Below are 20611 nucleotides of genomic sequence, written 5' to 3' on the forward strand. Positions count from 1 at the left end.
GACCTCCCCAAACAAACACAGCAAGACAAAACCTTCTGTGGCTTCTGCCGAACCGGAATTCAGAACGCAGTAACCTCGGGGAGGCATCAGCTCCCTTTCTCTCCCTGCAGACACTGGCCTGGGTGCCCTGAGGAGGGGGGCCTGGCCTTGTCCTGATAATCAAGACCCACTAATACACTTTCCTAAACAGAAGAGCAGCCCGTCCTGAGATGAATTTGCTTCCCTCCGTTACCATCCCCACTTCAGCCCCAATCACACAGAGATGCACAAATTCAGAATCAGCTGCTGTCATTGTTTCCTGAATAGTGATTTTTGTCTTGCCCCATTAGAAGTCAAGGAATGGAGTTCAGCTAGAAGCAGAGGCCAGGAAATAGCAGATGGTGTCTCAGACTAGGGGGACTGTGCCCATGCTAAACAGGAAACAAGAAGAATACAGACGGACTCAGGAGGTTCAAGGAGATGGAGTGGGGCTTCCTTTGTGCCAGGGCTTCTCACATCCCCAGGCTGCGGATGGGCCCCTAAAGGCCCTGGGCTAGTCCAGGGAGAGCAAGGCCACACAGGGTTCCAGACTTTGCACCAGCAAGAGCTCTTTCATTACCTTACTCTATAACCCATGTAATATGAAACACTTTTGTCTGAAGAACAGATGACATTTTAAAATAATTTATTTCACCATCTTTATTTTTTTATTTTTTAATAAATTTATTTATGTATGTATTTATTTTTGGCTGCGTTGGGTCTTCGTTGCTGCGCGCGGGCTTCCTCTAGTTGCAGCGAGCAGGGGCTACTCTTCATTGCAGTGCACGGGCTTCTCATTGCAGTGGTTTCTCTTGTTGTGGAGCACGGGCTCTAGGCACGCAGCCTCAGTAGTTATGGCGCGCAGGCTCAGTAGTTGTGGTTCGCGAGCTCTAGAGTGCAGGCTCAGCAGTTGTAGCTCGCGGGTTCTAGAGTGCAAGCTCAGTAGGTGTGGCACATGGGCTTAGTTGCTCCGTGGCATGTGGGATCTTCCCAGACCAGGGCTCAAACCCGTGTCCCCTGCATTGGCAGGCGGATTCTTAACCACTGAGCCACCAGGGAAGTCCCTCAGCATCTTTATACTCAAAGATACACATATGCAAATCAGAGCTTCTGATCAGCATGTTATAATTATTTTTCCCTTGCTGTTTCCAAAGTGATTCAATTCCAACCAAAAACAGAGAAACTGAATATTTTTACATGGGTCAAAGACTGTGAAGACTCTAAGGTTTTACCCTATTTGCAAGCAAGCTCACCTGGTTCATTCTAAGTAACGAGTCAGCCTGCCGTGGTTCACGGATGGCGGCAGAAGACACAAGCCTCCTGGGTCAGAGGCAAAGGACTTTGGTACCCCAGCAATGGCAGCAGCCAGTGCGTTAGCAGTTTATAGTGGGATTTCCCCCGGGCCCTAGTTCCCCCGGGGGGATGTGAAGAGGGCCAGGGGTCATCTGCACACACGGTGGGGTGCATTGCAGGAGAGGAACCCTGAGCCTAGAGAACCAGAATCTGTACAGTGGAGGCAAGCCTGCCGCCCCCAGAGGGAGCCCATTCTGCACCCCTCTGGACAGGCCACCACCCCGTGGGGAGATGCTCTGTCTTCCAAAGCTGTTGGCTCTGTAAACATCTTTGTGAAAAGATAGCTCAGAGCCAAGGGAGCTAGTCCTATGCTTACAAGACGTTCAGAAACACGAGAGACCATGGAAAACTGCTTCCTAATACATGGTAGATACAGTCTTATCTCAAGGAAATATATAAATGTGCAAATATTTTAAAAATACAGGCCAGGGACTTCCCTGGTGGTGCAGTGGTTAAGAATCCGCCTGCCAATGCAAGGGACACGGGTTCGAGCCCTGGTCTGGGAAGATCCCACATGCCGCAGAGCAACTAAGCCCACGAGCCACAACTACTGAAGCCCACGCACCTAGAGCCCGTGCTCCACAACAAAAGAAGCCACCACAATGAGAAGCCCGCGCACTGCAACGAAGAGTAGCCCCCGCTCGCCGCAACTAGAGAAAGCTTACGCGCAGCAACGAAGACCCAATGCAGCCACAAATAAATAAGTAAGTAAGTAAGTAATTTTAAAAAAATACAGGCCAGGACTTCCCTGGCAGTCCAGCGGTTAAGACTCCAGGCTTCCAATGCAGTGGGTGCAGGTTCGATCCTGGTCAGGGAACTAAGATCCCACCTGCAGCTTGGCAAAAAAAACAAAAAAAACAGGCTGTCTTTGCTCCTCATGGATTGTTACTAATACCATCCAACGTTAGCTGGACATGCCTCAAGCATATGATCCAGGCCAAGAACAGAGACAGAGTTCCTGAAACTTGAAGCCCTTCTATAGCGAGGAACCTCTCAGTTGCAAGAAGTAGAAAAGTAAGCTCAGATGTGCTTGGAGAATTAAGGAAGCTGATTAGTTGACATATTTGAAAAGTCCAGAGGTAGGCTTTTCTTAGGAGCTCTGCAAGGTCAGCCCAAATGAGATTTTCCCATCCCTCCTCACTGCCTTCTCCAGTGTCTGCTGCATTTTAAGGGCCGCACCCTCCCACCCCTGCCCATCCCCCACCTGTGATCCCCTGTGGCTGCCAGCCACTTCCGGGTACACGTGCTCCGTTTATGTCCAGCAGCAGCGAGCATCTCTCCAGTTAGACTCCAAAGGAGAGGGAGGGGTTGCCATTCCAGAAGTCCCCAGCAAGTAGCTCCTCGAGCTTTAATGAGCAGACTTGCTCTTGTGCCCATCCCTGAGTCCGTCACTATGGCCAGAGGATGGAATTTGCTGGTTGGCTTGGGCAATCCCAGCTCTCAGGATCTAGGGATGGAACAGGGTTCCCTGAAGCCGTGTGAGGGAGAAGTGGATGCCTAAACGGTATTCTACGTGCATTGCCAAGAGGAGGGGGAATGTTTTTTGTTTTTTACTTTAAGTATAGTTGATTTACAATATTATGTTAGTTTCAGGTGTACAGCAAAGTGATTCAGTTATACGTATATATCTATATTCTTTTTTTTCAATTCTTTTTCATTATAGCTGATTACAAGATATTGGGGAATGTCTTCTACAGCAGCTGTTCATCAAAGCACGCTCTCAGAAATCAAAAGCCGTGGATCAGGGTCCTGGGGTACACAGCATCCTCCTACCTGGTTGCTGTGCACTGGCTGGCCATTTGGGAGCAGCAGGTGCGGTAACCTCAGGTGTGTTGCACTCACATGGCTCAGGATAGGATTGGAGTCCAACTCCCCTCCGATGGTGTATTAGTTTTTTTGTTTGTTTGTTTTTTGTTTTGGGGGGTTTTAACTTATTTATTTATATTTATTTTTGGCTGCGTTGTGTCTTCGTTGCTGCATACAGGCTTTCTCTAGTTGCGGCGAGCAGGGGCTACTCTTCGTTGCAGTGCACAGGCTGCACGTTGCGGTGGCTTCTCTTGTTGCGGAGCACGGGCTCCAGCATGCGGGCTTCAGTAGTTGCGGCACGCGGGCTCTGTAGTTGTGGCGCATGGGCCTAGTCGCTCCGCGGCATGTGGGATCTTCCCGGACCAGGGCTCGAACCCTCATCCCCTGCATTGGCAGGTGGATTCTTAACCACTGTGCCACCAGGGAAGCCCCGGTGTATTCGTTTTCTAATGCTGCTGTACCAAACCACCACAACTTAGTGGCCCAGAACAACACAAATGCATTATGTCATAGTTTCGGAGGGCAGAAGTCCAAACAGGTCTTCCTGGGCTAAAACCAAGGTGTCCTTTGTGGAGGCTCTAGGGGAAAATCCATTTTCTTGCCTTTTCTTGCTTCTAGAGGCTGCCTGCACTCCTGGGCTCTAGCCCCCTCCGCTGTGCAAAGCCAGCTATGGCCAGGAGAGTCTTTTTCCCATCATATCACCCCAACACTCTCTTTTGCCTCCCTCTTCCACTTTTAAGGACCTTTATGATCGCATTGAGACCAGGTGCGTAATCCAGACCAGCTGACTGGCAACCTTAATTCCCCTTGGCCGTGAAAGGTAACACAGTCACAAGTTCCAGAGGTTAGTACGTGGACATCTTTGAGGGGCTGTTATCCTCCAAAAGGATAAAGCTTTCTGTTTACCTATTTAAACACATCATCTTCTTTCTAGCCTTTGTAATCTCCACCCCTGGAGAAGCAAACTGCTCCCTTCTTAAATGTAATGTGTTCTTCTGTCATGACTGGAGAAGCAAACTGCTCCCTTCTTAAATGTAATGTGTTCTTCTATCGTGACGTACGTATGAATCCTAATTTCATTGCTTTCATGATGGAGCGATTTTGGGAAAAAAATTGGCTTTAATAGCAAACAAATTGGGTACAACTGATGTCAGTCTCGTCTGGTTATCTGTATGTTCAGTTCCCGTTTACTATTTTTATTTATTTTCTCCAATCCATCTCAGGTTTTTTACAAGATTCAGTGTTGATTCAGTGTTTGCAGTTGTGTAGCGCGCCTCCCGTCATTCTTTCATCTTTGAAAACTCCACAATTCAGCAAGTACATTTTTGCAGCGTCAAACCCTCAGCCGCCTGTAACAGTTTCAAATGGTACGCGGTGTTCTGACAGGGAGCATTTCACCTGAGCATGTGGGCGTGTCCACTCTTTCTCTTATTGTGACTCAACGGAGTGTATACTAAAGAAAAACTCGTAGGCAGGTGCAAACAAGTCCCTTAAGTATAACAAAACATATGTTTTGCTTAACAAATGTACCTTTCTGTAACGTTGTAATGGACGGGAATGAGCTCTGATGAGTCATGCCTCCTGGAAGCAGCCGTTCTGTGATACACACCATCTGTGAAAAGAGCATGTGCAGAGTCTGCTTGGTCAACTGTGTGGGAGTCCCAAGACCACCCTCAGGCTCCGTGATTCGCTGGAAGGACTCACAGGACTCAAGAGCTCATGGTCTATTCCAGATCAAAGTCATCAAGGGCAAAATGCACATGGGGCGCCGTCCAGGAACATCCAGGCCCAAGCTTCTAGGAGACCCTTCCCACTGGAATCATACAGGGACACACTGAGTTCTCCCAGAAATGATGTGTGACCACAGGTGCAAGGTATTGCCAACCAGAGAAGCTCACCTGAGCCTTGGTATCCAGGGTTCTTACTGGAATCCAATCACATGGCAATGATAGCATCTGCATGATTGATCTTAGCTATGCAGACTCAGGGCCCAAGAGGTTAAGCGGACCCAGCGTGGCCCAGGGTCTCAGATGCAAAAACACTCTGGTGAAGCAGGACATTTCAAGGGCTCAGTGGTATCTTCTGGGAGCCAGCCAAGGGCCAGTCCTGCTGAAGACAGGCCTTTCTTTGGAATGTGCAGGGTTTGGACAGCCCCGGTCTGCTGCGTTGCCCCTTGACTGCCCACCAGGAGATAGTGTTAGGTGACCATAATTTTTTTGTCTTTTTTCAGCTTTATTGGGGTATAATTGGCAAATAAAATTATAAGATATTTAAAGCACACACCATGATAATTTGATATATGTATACATGATGAAAAGATTCCCACCATCTAGTTAATTGACGCATCCATCTCCTTGCCCGTTGCCTTTTGTGTGAGAACATTTAAGTTCTCTCCTCTTCGAAAATTTCAACTATACAATATAGCGTTATTAACAAGAGTCACCATGTTACGCAGTAGATTCTCAGACTTTTTCATCTTATAGCTGCATCTTTTACCAAACTCTCCCTATCTGCCCCCCAGCCCCTGCTAGAAACCACTTTTCTGCATTACATATGTAATATTCAAAGAATATAGAAATATATAAAATAAAAAGGGGCTTCTCCCCCTATACACCTCGAGCCCCTCAAATCCCCTTCTTGAAATAACCAAAGTTATATCTTGGAATATATCCTTCCAAGAACCTTTTCTAAGCATATATAAACATTTTATATATATATATATACATACATACACAGACACATACACACACACACACACACACACATAGTTTTAGGATTTCTTTTTTTAATGGAGTCCTACTGCATGTCTTCAGCTAACTTTTTACTTATATCTTTCTTATGGCCACCTATAGCTCTATCTCATTCTTTTTAAAGGTTGTATTTCATACTGTTGATAAAACAATTTATTTATGTTCTCTCACTGCTGAGCGTTTTGGTTACTTCCCATTTTTTGTTGTTTTTTTTTAATTTTTATTTATTTTATTTATTTATTTTTGGCTGCGTTGGGTCTTCGTTGCTGCACGTGGGCTTTCCCTAGTTGCGGCGAGCAGGGGCTACTCTTCGTTGCGGTGCGCGGGCTTCTCATTGCGGTGGCTTCTCTTGTTGTGAAAAATGGGCTCTAGGCGTGCAGGCTTCAGTAGTTGTGGAACATAGGCTCAGTAGTTGCGGCTCGTGGGCTGTAGAGCGCAGGCTCAGTAGTTGTGGCGCACAGGCTTAGTTGCTCCGCGGCATGTGGGATCTTCCTGGACCAGGGCTCGAAACCGTGTCCCCTGCATTGGCAGGCGGATTCTTAACCGCTGCGCCACCAGGGAAGCCTGGTTACTTCCCATTTTTGCCATCACAAATGATGCTGTAACAGATATCTCTGCACACACTCTTTTTCTGTCATGTGATACTTTTTTTTTTACCCCTAAGGTGAACTTTTTTCTTCCCCCTAAGCTGAGCTTTTGAGAACGCATTCACCAAAAATTAAAATGTAATTAAACATGATATCTAAGAGTCCACAATCAGATAATAAGAGAGAGAATCCATAAACATTGAGGACGCAGGAGGTGAAGGAGATGGTCAGTCTGGGATACGCCCAGATACAAGTGCGAGGCTCCCAGGCGGCTGCCTTCCTGCTTGAGGCCAGAGGACCTGGGCTCCGACAGGCGCTGCAAGCCCCACGGCCCAGGACGAGTCACTTAGCCTACCTGAGCCGCATTCCCCTGATCTCTAAAACAAGGTCAGTCATCACACCTACCTCCTGGGGTCGTCATGAAGATGAAACAGAACGAGGCAATGTACAGGCACACGCAAAACAAGGCAGTGTACAGACACATCTTGTTGCCCCATCCTGGAACCACCTTCCCAAGCACATATGGAGAGATTGTGAAATGCTAAGGCACCAGCTGTCACCTGGGGGAGGTTTCTCTCCTGACTTAAGATGAAGCCACGATCTGAAACGTGAAGATTCAGATTCTCCCATTAATGCTTCTTCCAGAAATAGGCAGCCGCGCATGATGAGAGGTGGGTGGGAGCTCTACGTTGCCCTCCCACACTTTCAGTGCCAGGTGACTCTTACAAGGAAAGCAAGCGTTTATAGAAGAATCCTGCCACCATGGAAACGCTTGTCACACAATGTTATTTCTAACATCCCTTACGTTCAGTAAGGGACCTCTGTGTCTGACGACGGGGATGCCTGAAAGCCTTTACCGTGGCCACTGCTGGATCCAGGCAGATGCACTGCGTTGCTCCAGGGGTGCCATTCATGGTATCTCGAGGGAGTGGCACTGCCTACAGTCATGCAGAGCAGCAACCTGACTCTGCATAGTGGCTCCCTATGGGGGTGTTGCAGAACCTTGCCCTGGCCTGTGCACTCTCGACTAGGGTGCTTCCGGGGTTGTCTGCCACCCGCGAGGATGCACACTGACGTCCAGCCTACACAGACACACCTGCCACACTGCCTGTACCAAAGTATCTTAATTTTTTCATAGTTTATTGAAGTATAGTTGATTTACAATATTGTGTTAATTTCTGCTGTACAGTAAAGTGATTCAGGTACACATATGTATACATTCTTGTTCATATTCTTTTTCATTATGGTTTACCACAGGATACTGAATACTGTTCCCTGTGCTCTGCAGTAGGACCTGTTGTTTATCCAGCCTATATATACTAGTTTGCCTCTGCTAATCCCACACTCCCAATCCATCCTCCCCCACCCGCCCTCCCCCTTGGCAACCACAAGTCTGTTCTCTGTGTCTCTGAGTCTGTTTCTGTTTCGTAGATAAGTTCATTTGTGTCATATTTTAGATTCCTCATATAAGGGATATCACATGGTATTTGTCTTTCTCTTTCTGACTTACTTCACTTAGTATGATAATCTCTAGATCCATCCATGTTGCTGCAAATGGCATTATTTCATTCTTTTTTGTGGCTGAGTAATATTCTATTGTATATATGTACCACATCTTCTTTATCCATTCATCTGTCGATGGACATTTAGATTGTTTCCATGTCCCGGCTATTGTGAATAGTACTGCTATGAATATAGGGGTTCACGTCGCTTTATGAATTAGAGTTTTGTCTGGATATATGCCCAGGAGTGGGATTGCAGGATCATATATGCTAAAGTATTTTCAGGTAATTCCAGAAAATGTAAAAACCTGAACACTATAACCAGCAACGTGATCACTATTTTCTTTTTTTTCTTTTTTTTTTTTTGTCATGGTGCGCAACCTGTGGGATCTCAGTCCCCCGACCAGGGATCAAACCTGGGCCCTCGGCAGTGAAAGCGCGGAGTCCTAACCACTGGCTCTCCAGGGAACTCCCTCTATTTTTAATAAAATCCTTAGTATGTCCAGCTGTCATTCTATCGTCATTTTAATATCTGAAAAATGTCCTTCAAATGCAGAAAAAATATCGTCGACCCAGAAGATCCCCGCTGTGCCCGGTTAACGCTCACTGGCCAGATGGTCGCGGTGTCTCCGGAAGAAGTGGAATTTGCCAAGCAAGCCATGTTTTCAAGGTTGGTATCTGCTTTAAGATTGGTTTGCCCAGAAACATACAGTGTGAGAAGCAGAGGTCGGGGCTATGCCATTTGATGCCTCTGAGGTGATGACAGTAATGGTCTGAGCTGTCCTTTGGTGGCGACACTGCCGTCTGACGCTGAAAGTCTTGGTCGCCTGAGGGGGCAGCAGAGGCCACGCATGTGACCTTGCAGTGGGCTGTCCGTGCCTTTGGAGAGCGCCCCATGCTGGGGTTGCAGGCACTGTTCCCTGCCTACTTCCAGCCTTTCACAACGGCCCTGCCTTGGAATGGAGAAAAAGGGGGCTTTGTGGTCCAGTCAATACAGCAGACATTTGCAAATGTCCACTCTAAGCAGAGCTCGGCGCCAGAAGTGACAGCAGTGTTCCTTCGTGTGGGCCCCTCACCCCTTTTATAGCCGAACCACTTAGGATGCAGCTTTCGAGCTGCCCCCCACCACCTGCTTCCCGAATTGGATGCCCTGGAGGTTACACTCAATCAAAATTTTAAAACGACATCCCGGGAAATCGGCATGCGTGCTGCTAGGGTCAAAATGAGTGACAGAGGAACCCCGGGAAGCGGCGGAGGAGGTCAGCATTTGCAAAAAGTGAGAAGGGTGGTCCTGCGGGGGTGCTGGAGTCTGTCTCCATGGGTGAGGAGAGGGTCTGTGCAGGGGGAGGCCTGAGGTGGAAGGTCACAGCTGGAGTGAGGAGGGGCGGGTATCCACATGGGGTGTGGGCTGGCAGATTGGTACTTGTCTAAGTTAGTGGGAGAGTAACATGAAAGCAGGTGGTAAATTAGACAAGCCATCCGCCTCCCTATGGAGATGGGATGATTGTACATACAGGGGAATCATGAAATAAGTAAACATACAGCAAGTCCCCGACATACGAACGAGTTCCCTTCCGAGAGTGCGATCCTAAGTCCAATTTGTTTGTTAAGTCCGACACGGTTAGCCCAGGTGCCCAACTAATACAATTGGCTCCACAGTACTGTACTGTAATAGGTTTATAATACTTTTCACACAAATAATACATAAAAAAACAGACACACAAAAGAATAAAGAAAACATTTTTACACTTACAGTACAGTGCCTTGAAAAGTACAGTAGTCCAGTACAGCAGCTGGCATCCAGGGGCTGGCATCGAGGGAACAGGCAAGAAGGGTTACGGACTGGAGGAGGGAGAGGAGGGGGGAGGTGGCAGAGCTGAAGGCTCTCCAGCAACAGGAGACGGAGGGCGAGCTGCCATTTCACTCACGCCCGACGCTGACGGCACAGGGTCTGGTTCCCTGCTGGATTCAATTGTTCGCATCTTTGAAAGTTCACAACTTGAAGGTTCGTATGTAGGGGACTTAGTGTAGTAATAAGTAAACACAGAGAGAGGAAGCCTGGTTTCTCACCGCCATGGAAGAGAGCTAGCAACACGCACAGGAGGACACTAGATCAGCCTGGAATTGGATCCATCCACACGGACTTGTGGTTTTCAATATACAGACAGAGAGATAAATGGAGATGCGTGTGTCTGTGTGCCTGTGCGCGTCTCAGCTGTCACTCTTTAGTTCTAATTTCTCCTCTTCCACGTTATGATGGGCAGTGAGATGAAGTCAAAGCCGCAGGAGACATTTGCGTTCATTAAGTTCGTTTCCTATTTTCCACATTACCGCAGGTAACAGTGTTGCCAGAATTTCCACTACTGGATAATGTGGGTCCCTTTACCACACGCATCCGACCACCTTGTCTTTACCTTCTTTAAACGCCCATGGTCAGTCTCCTACGGTCCTTCCAGCATCCTACTGCCTGGACCCCAAGCCAGGGCCTCACGGACTAAACTTTGCTGTACCTACGTTCCCCTTGCAGGGGCCAAAATTTGTTCCGGTTATAAATACAAAACTAGTTGGCTTAAAATAACAACAATCATGTTATCATCTCAGCTGCATGAGTGTTTGGAGCGTTGGGCCTCAGATCAGCAACTTACTTTCAAATGGTTTAGGAAAAAAAAAAAAAAAAGTTCTTTATACCGTACTTTCAACCTCTCTGTCAATTTGCAATGATTCCAAAAAAAAAATTTTTTTTTAAAGGCATCAACCTATCACTGCACTGGCATTGTTGCAAATGTTTTTCCCAGTTTACACTTGGTCTTTGAATTTTGTTTATAACATTTTTAGATGTAAATAAAACTTCTATTTTTATGAAGTTTTCAAAAAGTGAGCGCCAGACCCTGCCCACAAGGAGGATGCATGTTTTTAGGCCTACGCCTGAGGGAGAAGGAAGTCAGAAACAGAGGGCGGAATGTGAGGGCTGTTCCCTGTCTACGCTGGCTGGTTCTCAGGTTGATGCGACCGTTGTAGGCCTCTACAGGAATGGAAAGCTTCCCGTGAACACGTTTGTTTCCCGGACTTAAAATTCAGCATTTCACGTAGAGATGCTTAGAGCCTTTCATGATGCTCCCTGGTAACGATGGCCCCCGTCCCCTGGGCACGTCCTCTATGCAAGTGCTGTATGTGTCTCATCATTTGCTGCCCACACAGCCCTGTGAACTGACCACCATCCCTCTCGCCCCATGTGACTGGGAAGGAGACCGGGCAGGCTTAAGAGAGCAAACGGCCCATGAGGCATCCCAGCAGCTGAACTGGAGTTTGAACAAAGTTGCCTGGCTCGAGACTTGAGCTGTCTGCCCCTCTGTGGTGACAACAGTTTCCTGCCCTCCTAAGGCTGCCCCAGACCTTGACCCTGGCTCCCTGGCTTCTGCCTCTAGCTGGTTTGAGCAGGTCTCAGCCTAAACACGGCCTGGCGTCTGGAGGGCCCTTTGACCTGACCAAGGATACATCTGGCACTGTGCTCGGGAGAGCCCACCCTCTGATGAGGACGGCTTTAATGTGACGTCTTTATTTCTGCAGACACCCAGTTATGAGGAAGTGGCCTCGTCAGTATGAATGGTTCTTTATGAAGATGAAGATAGAACATATCTGGCTTCAGAAATGGTATGGAGGAGTAGCTGACATTCCCAGGGAGGAATATTTCAAAGCAGCTCCAAGAAAGGCCTGATGGAGTGAGAAGAAGGTCCTTGATGTTTGCATAAAATGAAAACCTTTCGAGCGATGCTGCCAGGCAGCAGTTGACTGCTGTCTCGTTGTGAAAGGGTTCATTGCAGCCCTGTCAGTCTTACAGCAGAGTGAGAGTGGGTCACCAGGGACCCCTGTGCTAGCTGGAGATTGGAGTGGCCATCTGCAAATGGCCAGATCACACAGGGACTTCACATAGAGAGTCTGTTTACATGTGTTCAGTCCAGACTCACCTGTGTGGGATCACTGTTGGTTGTCAAAGTGACATGTTGAGACAGTTGCTGTTCCATTCTTTAAGATAAAAAACAACAAGAACAACAAAAAACCCTATGCCTGTATGTACAACGTGATTGCTTTGTATCGTGAGAGTATGTTCGTTGCTTGTTGTACCCAAAGCAGTGTCCTGGTTCTGAGCTCATTGCAACCACAGAAGAACTAAATACGCATCACACAACTGGCGTCTTGTGTTTAGGGTGAGGGTGCAGGACTCTGTCTGTGGGTTACCGTCCTGCTGCAGAATGGCAAATGCATTATTGAGCCCCGTTTGCTAGAATGTACTGGTCACTCATGAAGCTTTTTTCCCACTGCAACATGACAAACCATGTGGGAACCCCCCGAGTTTGGTGCACAGCCCTATTCTAGGTGATCGGGCCATGGTGGTACATTAAGGGAGGGGCAGCTTCGGCAGCAGGCTCCCCAGATCCCCTCTGCTAGTGCTGGGATAGAGGGTCCCCTTCTCTTAGGCATGGGGAGTGGTACTCAGTCTGTGGTAGAGAGAGAGGAGGGGGACAGGGAGAGACTGGAAAGGAAGCAAAGGCAACGTATAAGAAAAGGAGGGAAAGAAGTAAGTAACTGGAGGTACACTCCCTACGCAGCCATGGGCCAGGCCCTTGACGGGGTCATCTCACTGAAGCCTTACAGCCAATGAGATGAATCATCACTGCCACTTACAGACAAGAACACTGAGGCTCAGAGAGGCTAAGTCAACATCCCAGGGTCTGATTCCACCACTCACTGCATGCAATGGAGAGAGTGGTACCTAGACAATTTCCAATTCTAAGAACAAGACAAAAGAGTTACTGGTAGTCATTGAATCAGTAAAATCAGTAAAGCGATGACTAACCTGCCTGTAGATGGGCCACTGTTTTCTACCAAAAAAGAAAACAAGTCTCTGAAATTTGATTCTCATTACAGATTTTAAATTTTCTACAAATTGTATGCAGGAGCACCTGCGTTGTACCTGTGTGTATACCTAAGGCCTACAAGGACCTATGTGTATACTTCCAAGACCTCTTATATTGAAATTTATAAAGGGTCTAGCACTACCCAGTTTTCTGCCTTTTTATATGGCTCTAAACCCTCTTTGGTCAGTTAGGTATATTGTATAAATATAAAACTACAATACACAAAATATAGGAAATATACATTAAAAAATAAATAATAGTGTTATTAATGGTTACACTTTTGTTTAAAAAATTAAGACACGAAGAGAGTTTGAGCTGTCCAAATATTTTTAAGTGCCTGTTACTAAAAGCATAGTAAGAGGCACAGAATTCTTTATTTATCAAAAGTCAAATCACGAGAGTGTTCCTTAACAATAGCAATTTCTAATATATAAGAATAAGGTAACTTTGAGGGTATTTCATATTTTCAGAGTTTAAAATTGTTGCTACCCCCATTTAGAGATAAGAGGGGAAAACTGGAAGGAGAAACCACATACTCCATAAGCCAACCTCAAATTGTAATTCTCTGGAACGTCTCTGTGTCCAAGTCCCGTGTGAAAGATAATTTTCCTAATGCTAGTTTTGCTTTTACAATCAGGTTTCACTTAGCTTGTTAAAGCTCACTCAGCTGCCTTGAGGAGCTTTGCAGCTTAACCACTGATGACGGTTATCAGTTATTTATCCAAATTACAGGGAATGGAATCTGAACAGGTTGGATGATAAGAAGAGTGCTGAAAAGGCATCTGCTTGAAAGGGAACCCTCTTGCACTGTTGGTGGGAATGTAAATTGAGACAGCCACTATGGAGAACAGTATGGAGGTTCCTTAAAAAACTAAAAATAGAATTACCATATGACCCAGCAATCCCACTACTGGGCATATACCCAGAGAAAACCATAGTTCAAAAAGACACGTGCACCCCAATGTTCAATGCAGCACTGTTTACAGTAGCCAGGTCATGGAAGAAACCTAAATGCCCATCGACAGACGAATGGATAAAGAAGATGTGGTACATATATACAATGGAATATTACTCAGCCATAAAAAGAAACGAAATTGGGTCATTTGTAGAGACGTGGATGGATCTAGAGACTGTCATACAGAGTGAAGCAAGTCAGAAAGAGAAAAACAAATGTCATATATTAGCGCATATGTGTGGAACCTAGAAAAATGATATAGATGAACCGGTTTGCAGGGCAGAAATAGAGACACAGATGTAGAGAACAAACGTATGGACACCGAGGGAGGAAAGTGGGGGTGTGTGTGTGATGACTAATTTAAAAGAATCTAATTTAAAATAGATATCTATAAAATAGATAACTAATAAGAACCTGCTGTATAAAAAATAAATTAAATAAAATTCTAAAATTCAAACAAAAAAAGCAAAAAAAAAAAAAAAGAAAAGGCATCTGTTTGAGAATAATGGACCCCATTCAGGCCAGTAAGTTTTAGCAAATCTCTAGAAATTTACATTGATTAAAATTTTAAAGGCTGTATTGGAAGTTCTGGACATGGCAATAAGGCAATAAAAAGAAATAAAATGCATATGATTGAAAAGTAATAAAAGTATCCCTATTTACAGATGATGTAACTGTCTACATAGAAAATTCCAAAAAATCTATTTAAAAAAAAAAAAAGTAAAACAACTGATTTCAGCAAGGTCTTAGGATATAAGATCACACAAAATTTAATCATATTTCTATATATTAACAATAAACAAAGTGGAAACCAAAATTTTAAACACAATACCATTTACAATCACTCCAAAAGGAAAAAAAAAACACTTAGGTGTAAGTTTAACAAAAATGTGTATAGGATCTATATGCTGAAAATTAAAAGCCAATGAAAGAAATCAAAGACATCAATAAATGAGGAGACATACCATGTTCATGGATTAGAGGACACAAAATAGGAAAAATGTCAATTCTCCCCAGATTCATCTATATCTTTAACGCAGTTTCTATCAAAATCCCAGCAAGGTTTTTGTAGACATATTCAAGCTTATTCTAAAAGTTCTAAGGCACAGGCCTTGGAATAGCTAAAACTATCTTGTAAAAGAAGCATAAGTAGAAGAAACCACTCTACTCAGTATAAAGACTTATTATGTAGCTACACTAATCAAGACAGTGTGGTACTGGTGGAGGCATAGACACACAAGATCAATGGGACAGAACAGAGAATCCAGAAATAGACCCATACAAATATGCGCAACTGATTTTTTTTTAAGTACAAAAGTAACTCACTGGAGGGAGGATAGTCTTTCCAATAAACGTGCTGAGCAATCAGTTATCCACGGGCAAATAAAAAGAACCTCAGGCTAAATCCCATACCTTATATAAAAATTAACTCAAAATAGATCATAACGCTAAACATAAAATATAAAACCATAACACTTTTTTTAAAAATAGAAAATCTTTGGGACCTAGGGCTAAACTAAGCAAAGACTTCCCAGACTTGACACCAAAAACCTAAAGTCCATAAAAGGAAGGTTTGATAAATTGGACTTCATCAAAATTTTAAACTCTTATTCCTCAAAAGACCATGTTAAGAGGATGAAAAGACAGGCTACGCTGGGAGGAACTACCTGCCAACCGCGTATCCAACAAAGGACTACCATCTAGAATAGATGGAGAACTCTTACAGCTCAACAGTTTTTTAAGAAATACAATTAGACAATGGAGAACATGAACAAATGTTTCTCTGAAGAGGATAGGGCAGATTCGCATGTGAAAAGATACTCAACGTCATCAGTCATTAGGGAACTGCAAATTAAAACCCCAGTAGATGCCACGAGGCACCTACCAAAGTTGCTGAAACACAGTAACACCACCAAATGTTGGCAAGAATCCCGTTGGCAGAGCAACGGGATCAACCTATAGCTGGTGGGAAAGTAAAATGGAACAGCCACTCTGGAGAACCAACTGACAGTTTCTTATAAAACTAAACAAGCAACTGGCATAAGACTCAGCAGTTGCAGTCCTGGGCATCCATTCCAGGGAGATGAAAACGTATGTTCACACAAAAACTTGCACATAAATGTTCATAGCAGCTTTATTCATAATGTTCCAGATCTGTAAACAACCAGATGTCCTTTATTTTTTAAATTAATTTTTATTGGAGTATAGTTGCTTTACAGTGTTGTAGATGTCCTTTAACGGGTGACTGGTGAAACAAATTGTGATACATCCATGCCATGGAATACTACTCAGCAATAAAAATAATTTCCAATACAAGCCACAACTTGGATGAGTCCTCAGAGAATTATGCTGAGTGAAAAAACCCATCCCCAAAGGTTATGTCCTGTATAATTCCATTTATATAACATTTTGAAATGCAAAATTCTAGAAATGGAGAACAGATTAAGGGTCACCAGGGAGGAGGGTGGAGAAGGAGAGAGGTGGGTGTGTCTGTAAAAGGGATCCTTTATTGTGATGGAAATGTTCCCTAGCTTGTCTGTATCAATGTCAAAATCCTGGTAATGATATTGTATCATTTTGCAAGATGTTACCATTGGGGGAAAATGGGTAAAAGGCACACAGAACCTCCATATTACTTCTTACAACAGCATGTGAATCTACAATTATCAGCAATTCTCTCAGAATCTATTATACAATTATCTCAGAGTAAAAAGTTTAACACAAACAAAATTTAAGGCTTAGCTTAAATAAGGCATTTATGCCCTCTCGTTGGTCCCTAATGAAATGAAGAGCTGAGCTACGTACCAAAACCTAGCAGAATGGACATTTGTTTTCTTTAACCATTAATATATGCGTTTTTGGAAGAGAGAAAAAATTTACTTGAAAGTTTTCAAAATGTATTCGATTTAATACTGAATACAAATTAACAAAAATTCAACAAACCTGTATAGATTTTATGTGGGACACTTAGAAGAGGAGGCTGTCTTTCAGTTTCTGAAATAAATGTGTTAAGCTACAGGTGTATATAGGTATCCAAGTCTGTGCACAGTGATTCTCCACTGATGTTCATAGCAAAGAACAGTATTTCCCGTAATCCTCCTCTAAATATTCTGGGAAAGAATTCTTCTTTTGTATCTATGAATAAGCCATATCCTAACCTCCACATTTTTATTTCCCATGATTGTACACATCCATAGTGTTGACACAGAGAGTGGAATTCTGATGTGACTTGTTTCAATATGCCTTGTATATACTGACTCGTTATAAAAGAGTGGTTTGGGGTTGAAATGTATTTCTACAGTTTTTCCAGAAAGTCTGTATTTCATATTTAATAATTTAACCATCAGATGCTGTTCTGAAAATAAACCTTCTCTAGGATAATTTATTGATGCTTATTTGATTGTTTATAACAAGTCAATTGTTATAAAATTTGAGTTGTAATGAAGCTGTGGTTTGCGCTGTGTAATGCATGTGCAGTGTAAAATCTATTTTCGAAACTAGATGTCTGTCTAACCAAAGACTATTTCACTCCTGCTGTGATGTCCATGCTTGATTAAATAAATTTATAATATTTCTACACCGTCCTTTCATGTAATATTACAAATTGACATTATTAGATTTCTAAGAAAATAAACGCTATTACAATAAATCAGCAGTTACATTTCCAATAGAAAGAAAAGAACTAGCTGGGTGACTTGTTGATATGATTTTTTAAGGCTCTGAGTACAATGCACTTAATTTGCAGACTGGAAAATGCTGAGGTAACCACACTTCGGTGCTCCCACTCTTGGAAGTATTTGCCATTTTTAGCATAGTTGTTATTCTTCGAATTCAGGTCTACAAAAAAGCTCCTTTTGCTAATAAGAAAACATGCCACAGGGTCACACTTAAGACTGTGGCAGAAGATGACGCATGCCCACAAGAGTGATCAATACTGCAGCTTCCGTAGACCGCCCCCAACACTTCGGCTTCTCAGAGATGGTCTTATCTTAGAGACAAGGCTTAGAGACCAAGCGGCCCAAATGACCCAGGACTGAGGGTCCCCGGGACACAGGACTTTCAGTGGTAAAGTCAGAAAATCCAGGGCCAATCGAGATGGATTGGTCACCCTACCTTCACTCCACCTCACGCCCCAGGTCCTGAGCAGGTCACCTCCAGATCCGGCCCACCTTGGAAACTGTGCATTTGAATATTCAGGCACCTCCAACCTCACCTCCCTCCTTCCAGCCCTCTCTCCTGCTCCGGAGCCCTGAGCTGCTTCTCTGTCATCATCTGACTCCCTTGTTCAAGCAGGTGAGCGACAACATGGTGGGATTACAGTGGAGAGCAAAGCCCAGCCCTCAGGAAGCTTATGTTTTGTAAATAATAAGTAAACAAGCAGATTTTGAAGCCAGGTGACCTGGTCATGTCTGTGGATTCTGCTCCATCACGTCAGCCAGTATCCTCAGAATCCCCACTGTTTTCTGTTGGAACCACAGGGCAAACCCTGCCCTGGATAAATTCCGCGATCATCTCTGCAGCTGAATTGTAACAGAGAAAAGCCACCACCACAAGAATTGGTCTCACCTTACATCAGGCATCCTCATCCTTAACTGGGCCCTCTAGCTGCCCGGGGACCCCAGCATGGTTCTCCGTCCAGCTCTCTCCCACTCTCGTAAGCAGCTGTTTTCAGGACTGTCCACAGTCTTCAGCCCCTGGAGCCCACCCCTCGATTCCCTCACGCTCAGCTTAAAAAAAAAACACTTACTGGAGATCCATGAAGCCTCCAAATGAGCACCCCCTCAACCACAGAATTTTCTGTTCCTCTGTTCGTCCTTCTCTCCTGACACTCTCTGCTGCTGGATGATTTTTCTGTCTGCCCCGATGCAGGCGTGAGCATCCCATTTATGGGAGGTAGAAGCCAGTGCCACGGAAGAGGGTCAGATAAGGGAGAGTTTAAGGTGTTTTTAAGAGTACCTGAGGGAATTCCCTGGTTGTCCAGTGGTTAGGACTTGGTGCTTCCATTGCCGAGGGCCTGGGTTCCATCCCTGGTGGGGGAACTAAAATCCTGCAAGCCACGCCAGGTGGCCAAAGAAAGAAAAAGAGTAGCTGATATGCCGCATGGTGGGAACTAAGCTGGGGAAGGAAGTGAAGGAAGGAAGGAAGGGAGGGAGGAAAGGAGGGAGGGAAGAGATGGCAGGAGAAGCTGGACCATCAGGGGACCCAGTGGGGGTACTTGAGCCCACAAGCTGGAAGGCGGGTCACTGGGAACAGAGATGTGTGGACAGGTACTCTCGCAAGCAACAACATCGGTGATGGCAAAGGCCAGCCTGTGGTGGTGGGAGTGGAGGGCCAGGTGACCAGAAGATGGTGGCTGGGTGACGCCGTGGAGAGAGAAGGGTGAGCAGGAGACGGGGATGCCAGCCGGGGTGGAGGGGCACCAGGGAGTGTCCTGCCATCCTGGTTGTCAACTTGCGCTGAAGTTCACCGAAAGTCCAAAGTTGTGAGTTTTCAAGGAGCAGAGCTGTTTGGGTTTTCCTTGCTTTACCGCAGGAGTAATGATTTTTAAAACGTGGCCTTTAAAACAGACTGGCATAGCAGGAGTCCACTGTTTCTCAGCTTTGTGAATTTTGGAAACTAGTGAATCCTTTGAAGCTCAGTTTCCTCGTGTGTTAAATGGGGTCATTACAGCGCCTGGCACAGCGAAAGGGTTAGAGATGGTGGCCTTATATGTCTCGTTATTTTCACGTGTATGTTGGTCATCTGCGCATGTGTCAGCCTCCTCAGCGAGGCTGTGAGCTACGTGAGGGGCTGATTTCACACACCGCCCATTTGTGGCTCATGGCAAGTGCTGGACAAATGGATAAATGATCTGTGGGCTTTAGCCCAGAGCCCCTACCCTTCACTGACACATTTCCTTTTCTCCTCCTCTGGCCGTGACTCTCCTCCCTGGCCTGCTCGCCCCTCACTGAGGTCTTCCATCCTCCTGACCACTTCCAGATAAGCCACTGACCCTCCCAGAACTTCTGACGAACTCCCAGTCCTGGCGATTTGTCCCAACAGCTTCGGCAAAGAACCGTGGCGCCCCCTGGTGGCTGTAGCTGGGACCTTCGCCTTGTTCAGACCAAATTCCAGCCGAGAAAGAACCCAGAATGTAGAATCCAGGCCAGGATGAAACTTTGTCCCCGGAGCCACCAGCTACGTCAGCAAAGTATCTGTGGTGGACGCACAGATACACACTCTGCTTTGAAAATACAATGTTTTCCTGCCCATGATGGCAGGACAAACGCAAATACTTCATGACATCTTGATAGTGATATTTTAACTAATTATTTTGTTATTTATTTATTTTTAGTTATTTCTAAATAATTATTTAATTACAGCAGTTACTGTAATTGAACTCGTCCTATAAGCTAGGTATTTTACATACTTTTTTAAAAATCTCATTTAGTTTTTACATCCGCCCTGCAAGGAAGAAAAGGCTTCAATTTTCCACGTGGGAAGTCTGCTCAGCGAGCAGCTCTCGGACCAGCATTCCTGGGACCCAGGACCAGGTAGGAGGCCCAGTGGGTACTAAACCCAGGTCTGTCTGATTCCACCCTCCTCTCCCTCTTCTCAGTGCTTGGGGGTCTGGAGGAGAGCGCGGTCCGATCTGCGTAGTTTTTCTTCCCTGCCTTCCGTCCTTGGTCCCGGGTGAGTGGCCGTCCCTGGCATGGCCTCAGGCTCAGGCAGGCGCAGCTGCCAG

The 20611-nt window shown here is 45.2% G+C and overlaps 1 protein-coding gene across 5 annotated transcripts in view; it reads left to right on the forward strand.

Moving 5' to 3' along the window:
• The window catches only part of CREG2 (cellular repressor of E1A stimulated genes 2), a 76123-nt gene that overhangs the window by 25092 nt on the left and 30420 nt on the right, over window positions 1-20611 (forward strand). For 2 of the 5 annotated variants that reach the window (XM_067704132.1, XM_067704135.1), the window contains exons 3-4: window positions 8573-8686; window positions 20318-20420. In XM_067704132.1, the coding sequence (XP_067560233.1) occupies window positions 8573-8686; window positions 20318-20420 (217 nt within the window). The other 3 variants (XM_067704133.1, XM_067704134.1, XM_067704131.1) reach the window with 3 other exon arrangements.

This window comes from Pseudorca crassidens, chromosome 14 (genome assembly GCF_039906515.1).
Source record: "Pseudorca crassidens isolate mPseCra1 chromosome 14, mPseCra1.hap1, whole genome shotgun sequence".
Classification (NCBI taxonomy): Eukaryota; Metazoa; Chordata; class Mammalia; order Artiodactyla; family Delphinidae; genus Pseudorca; species Pseudorca crassidens.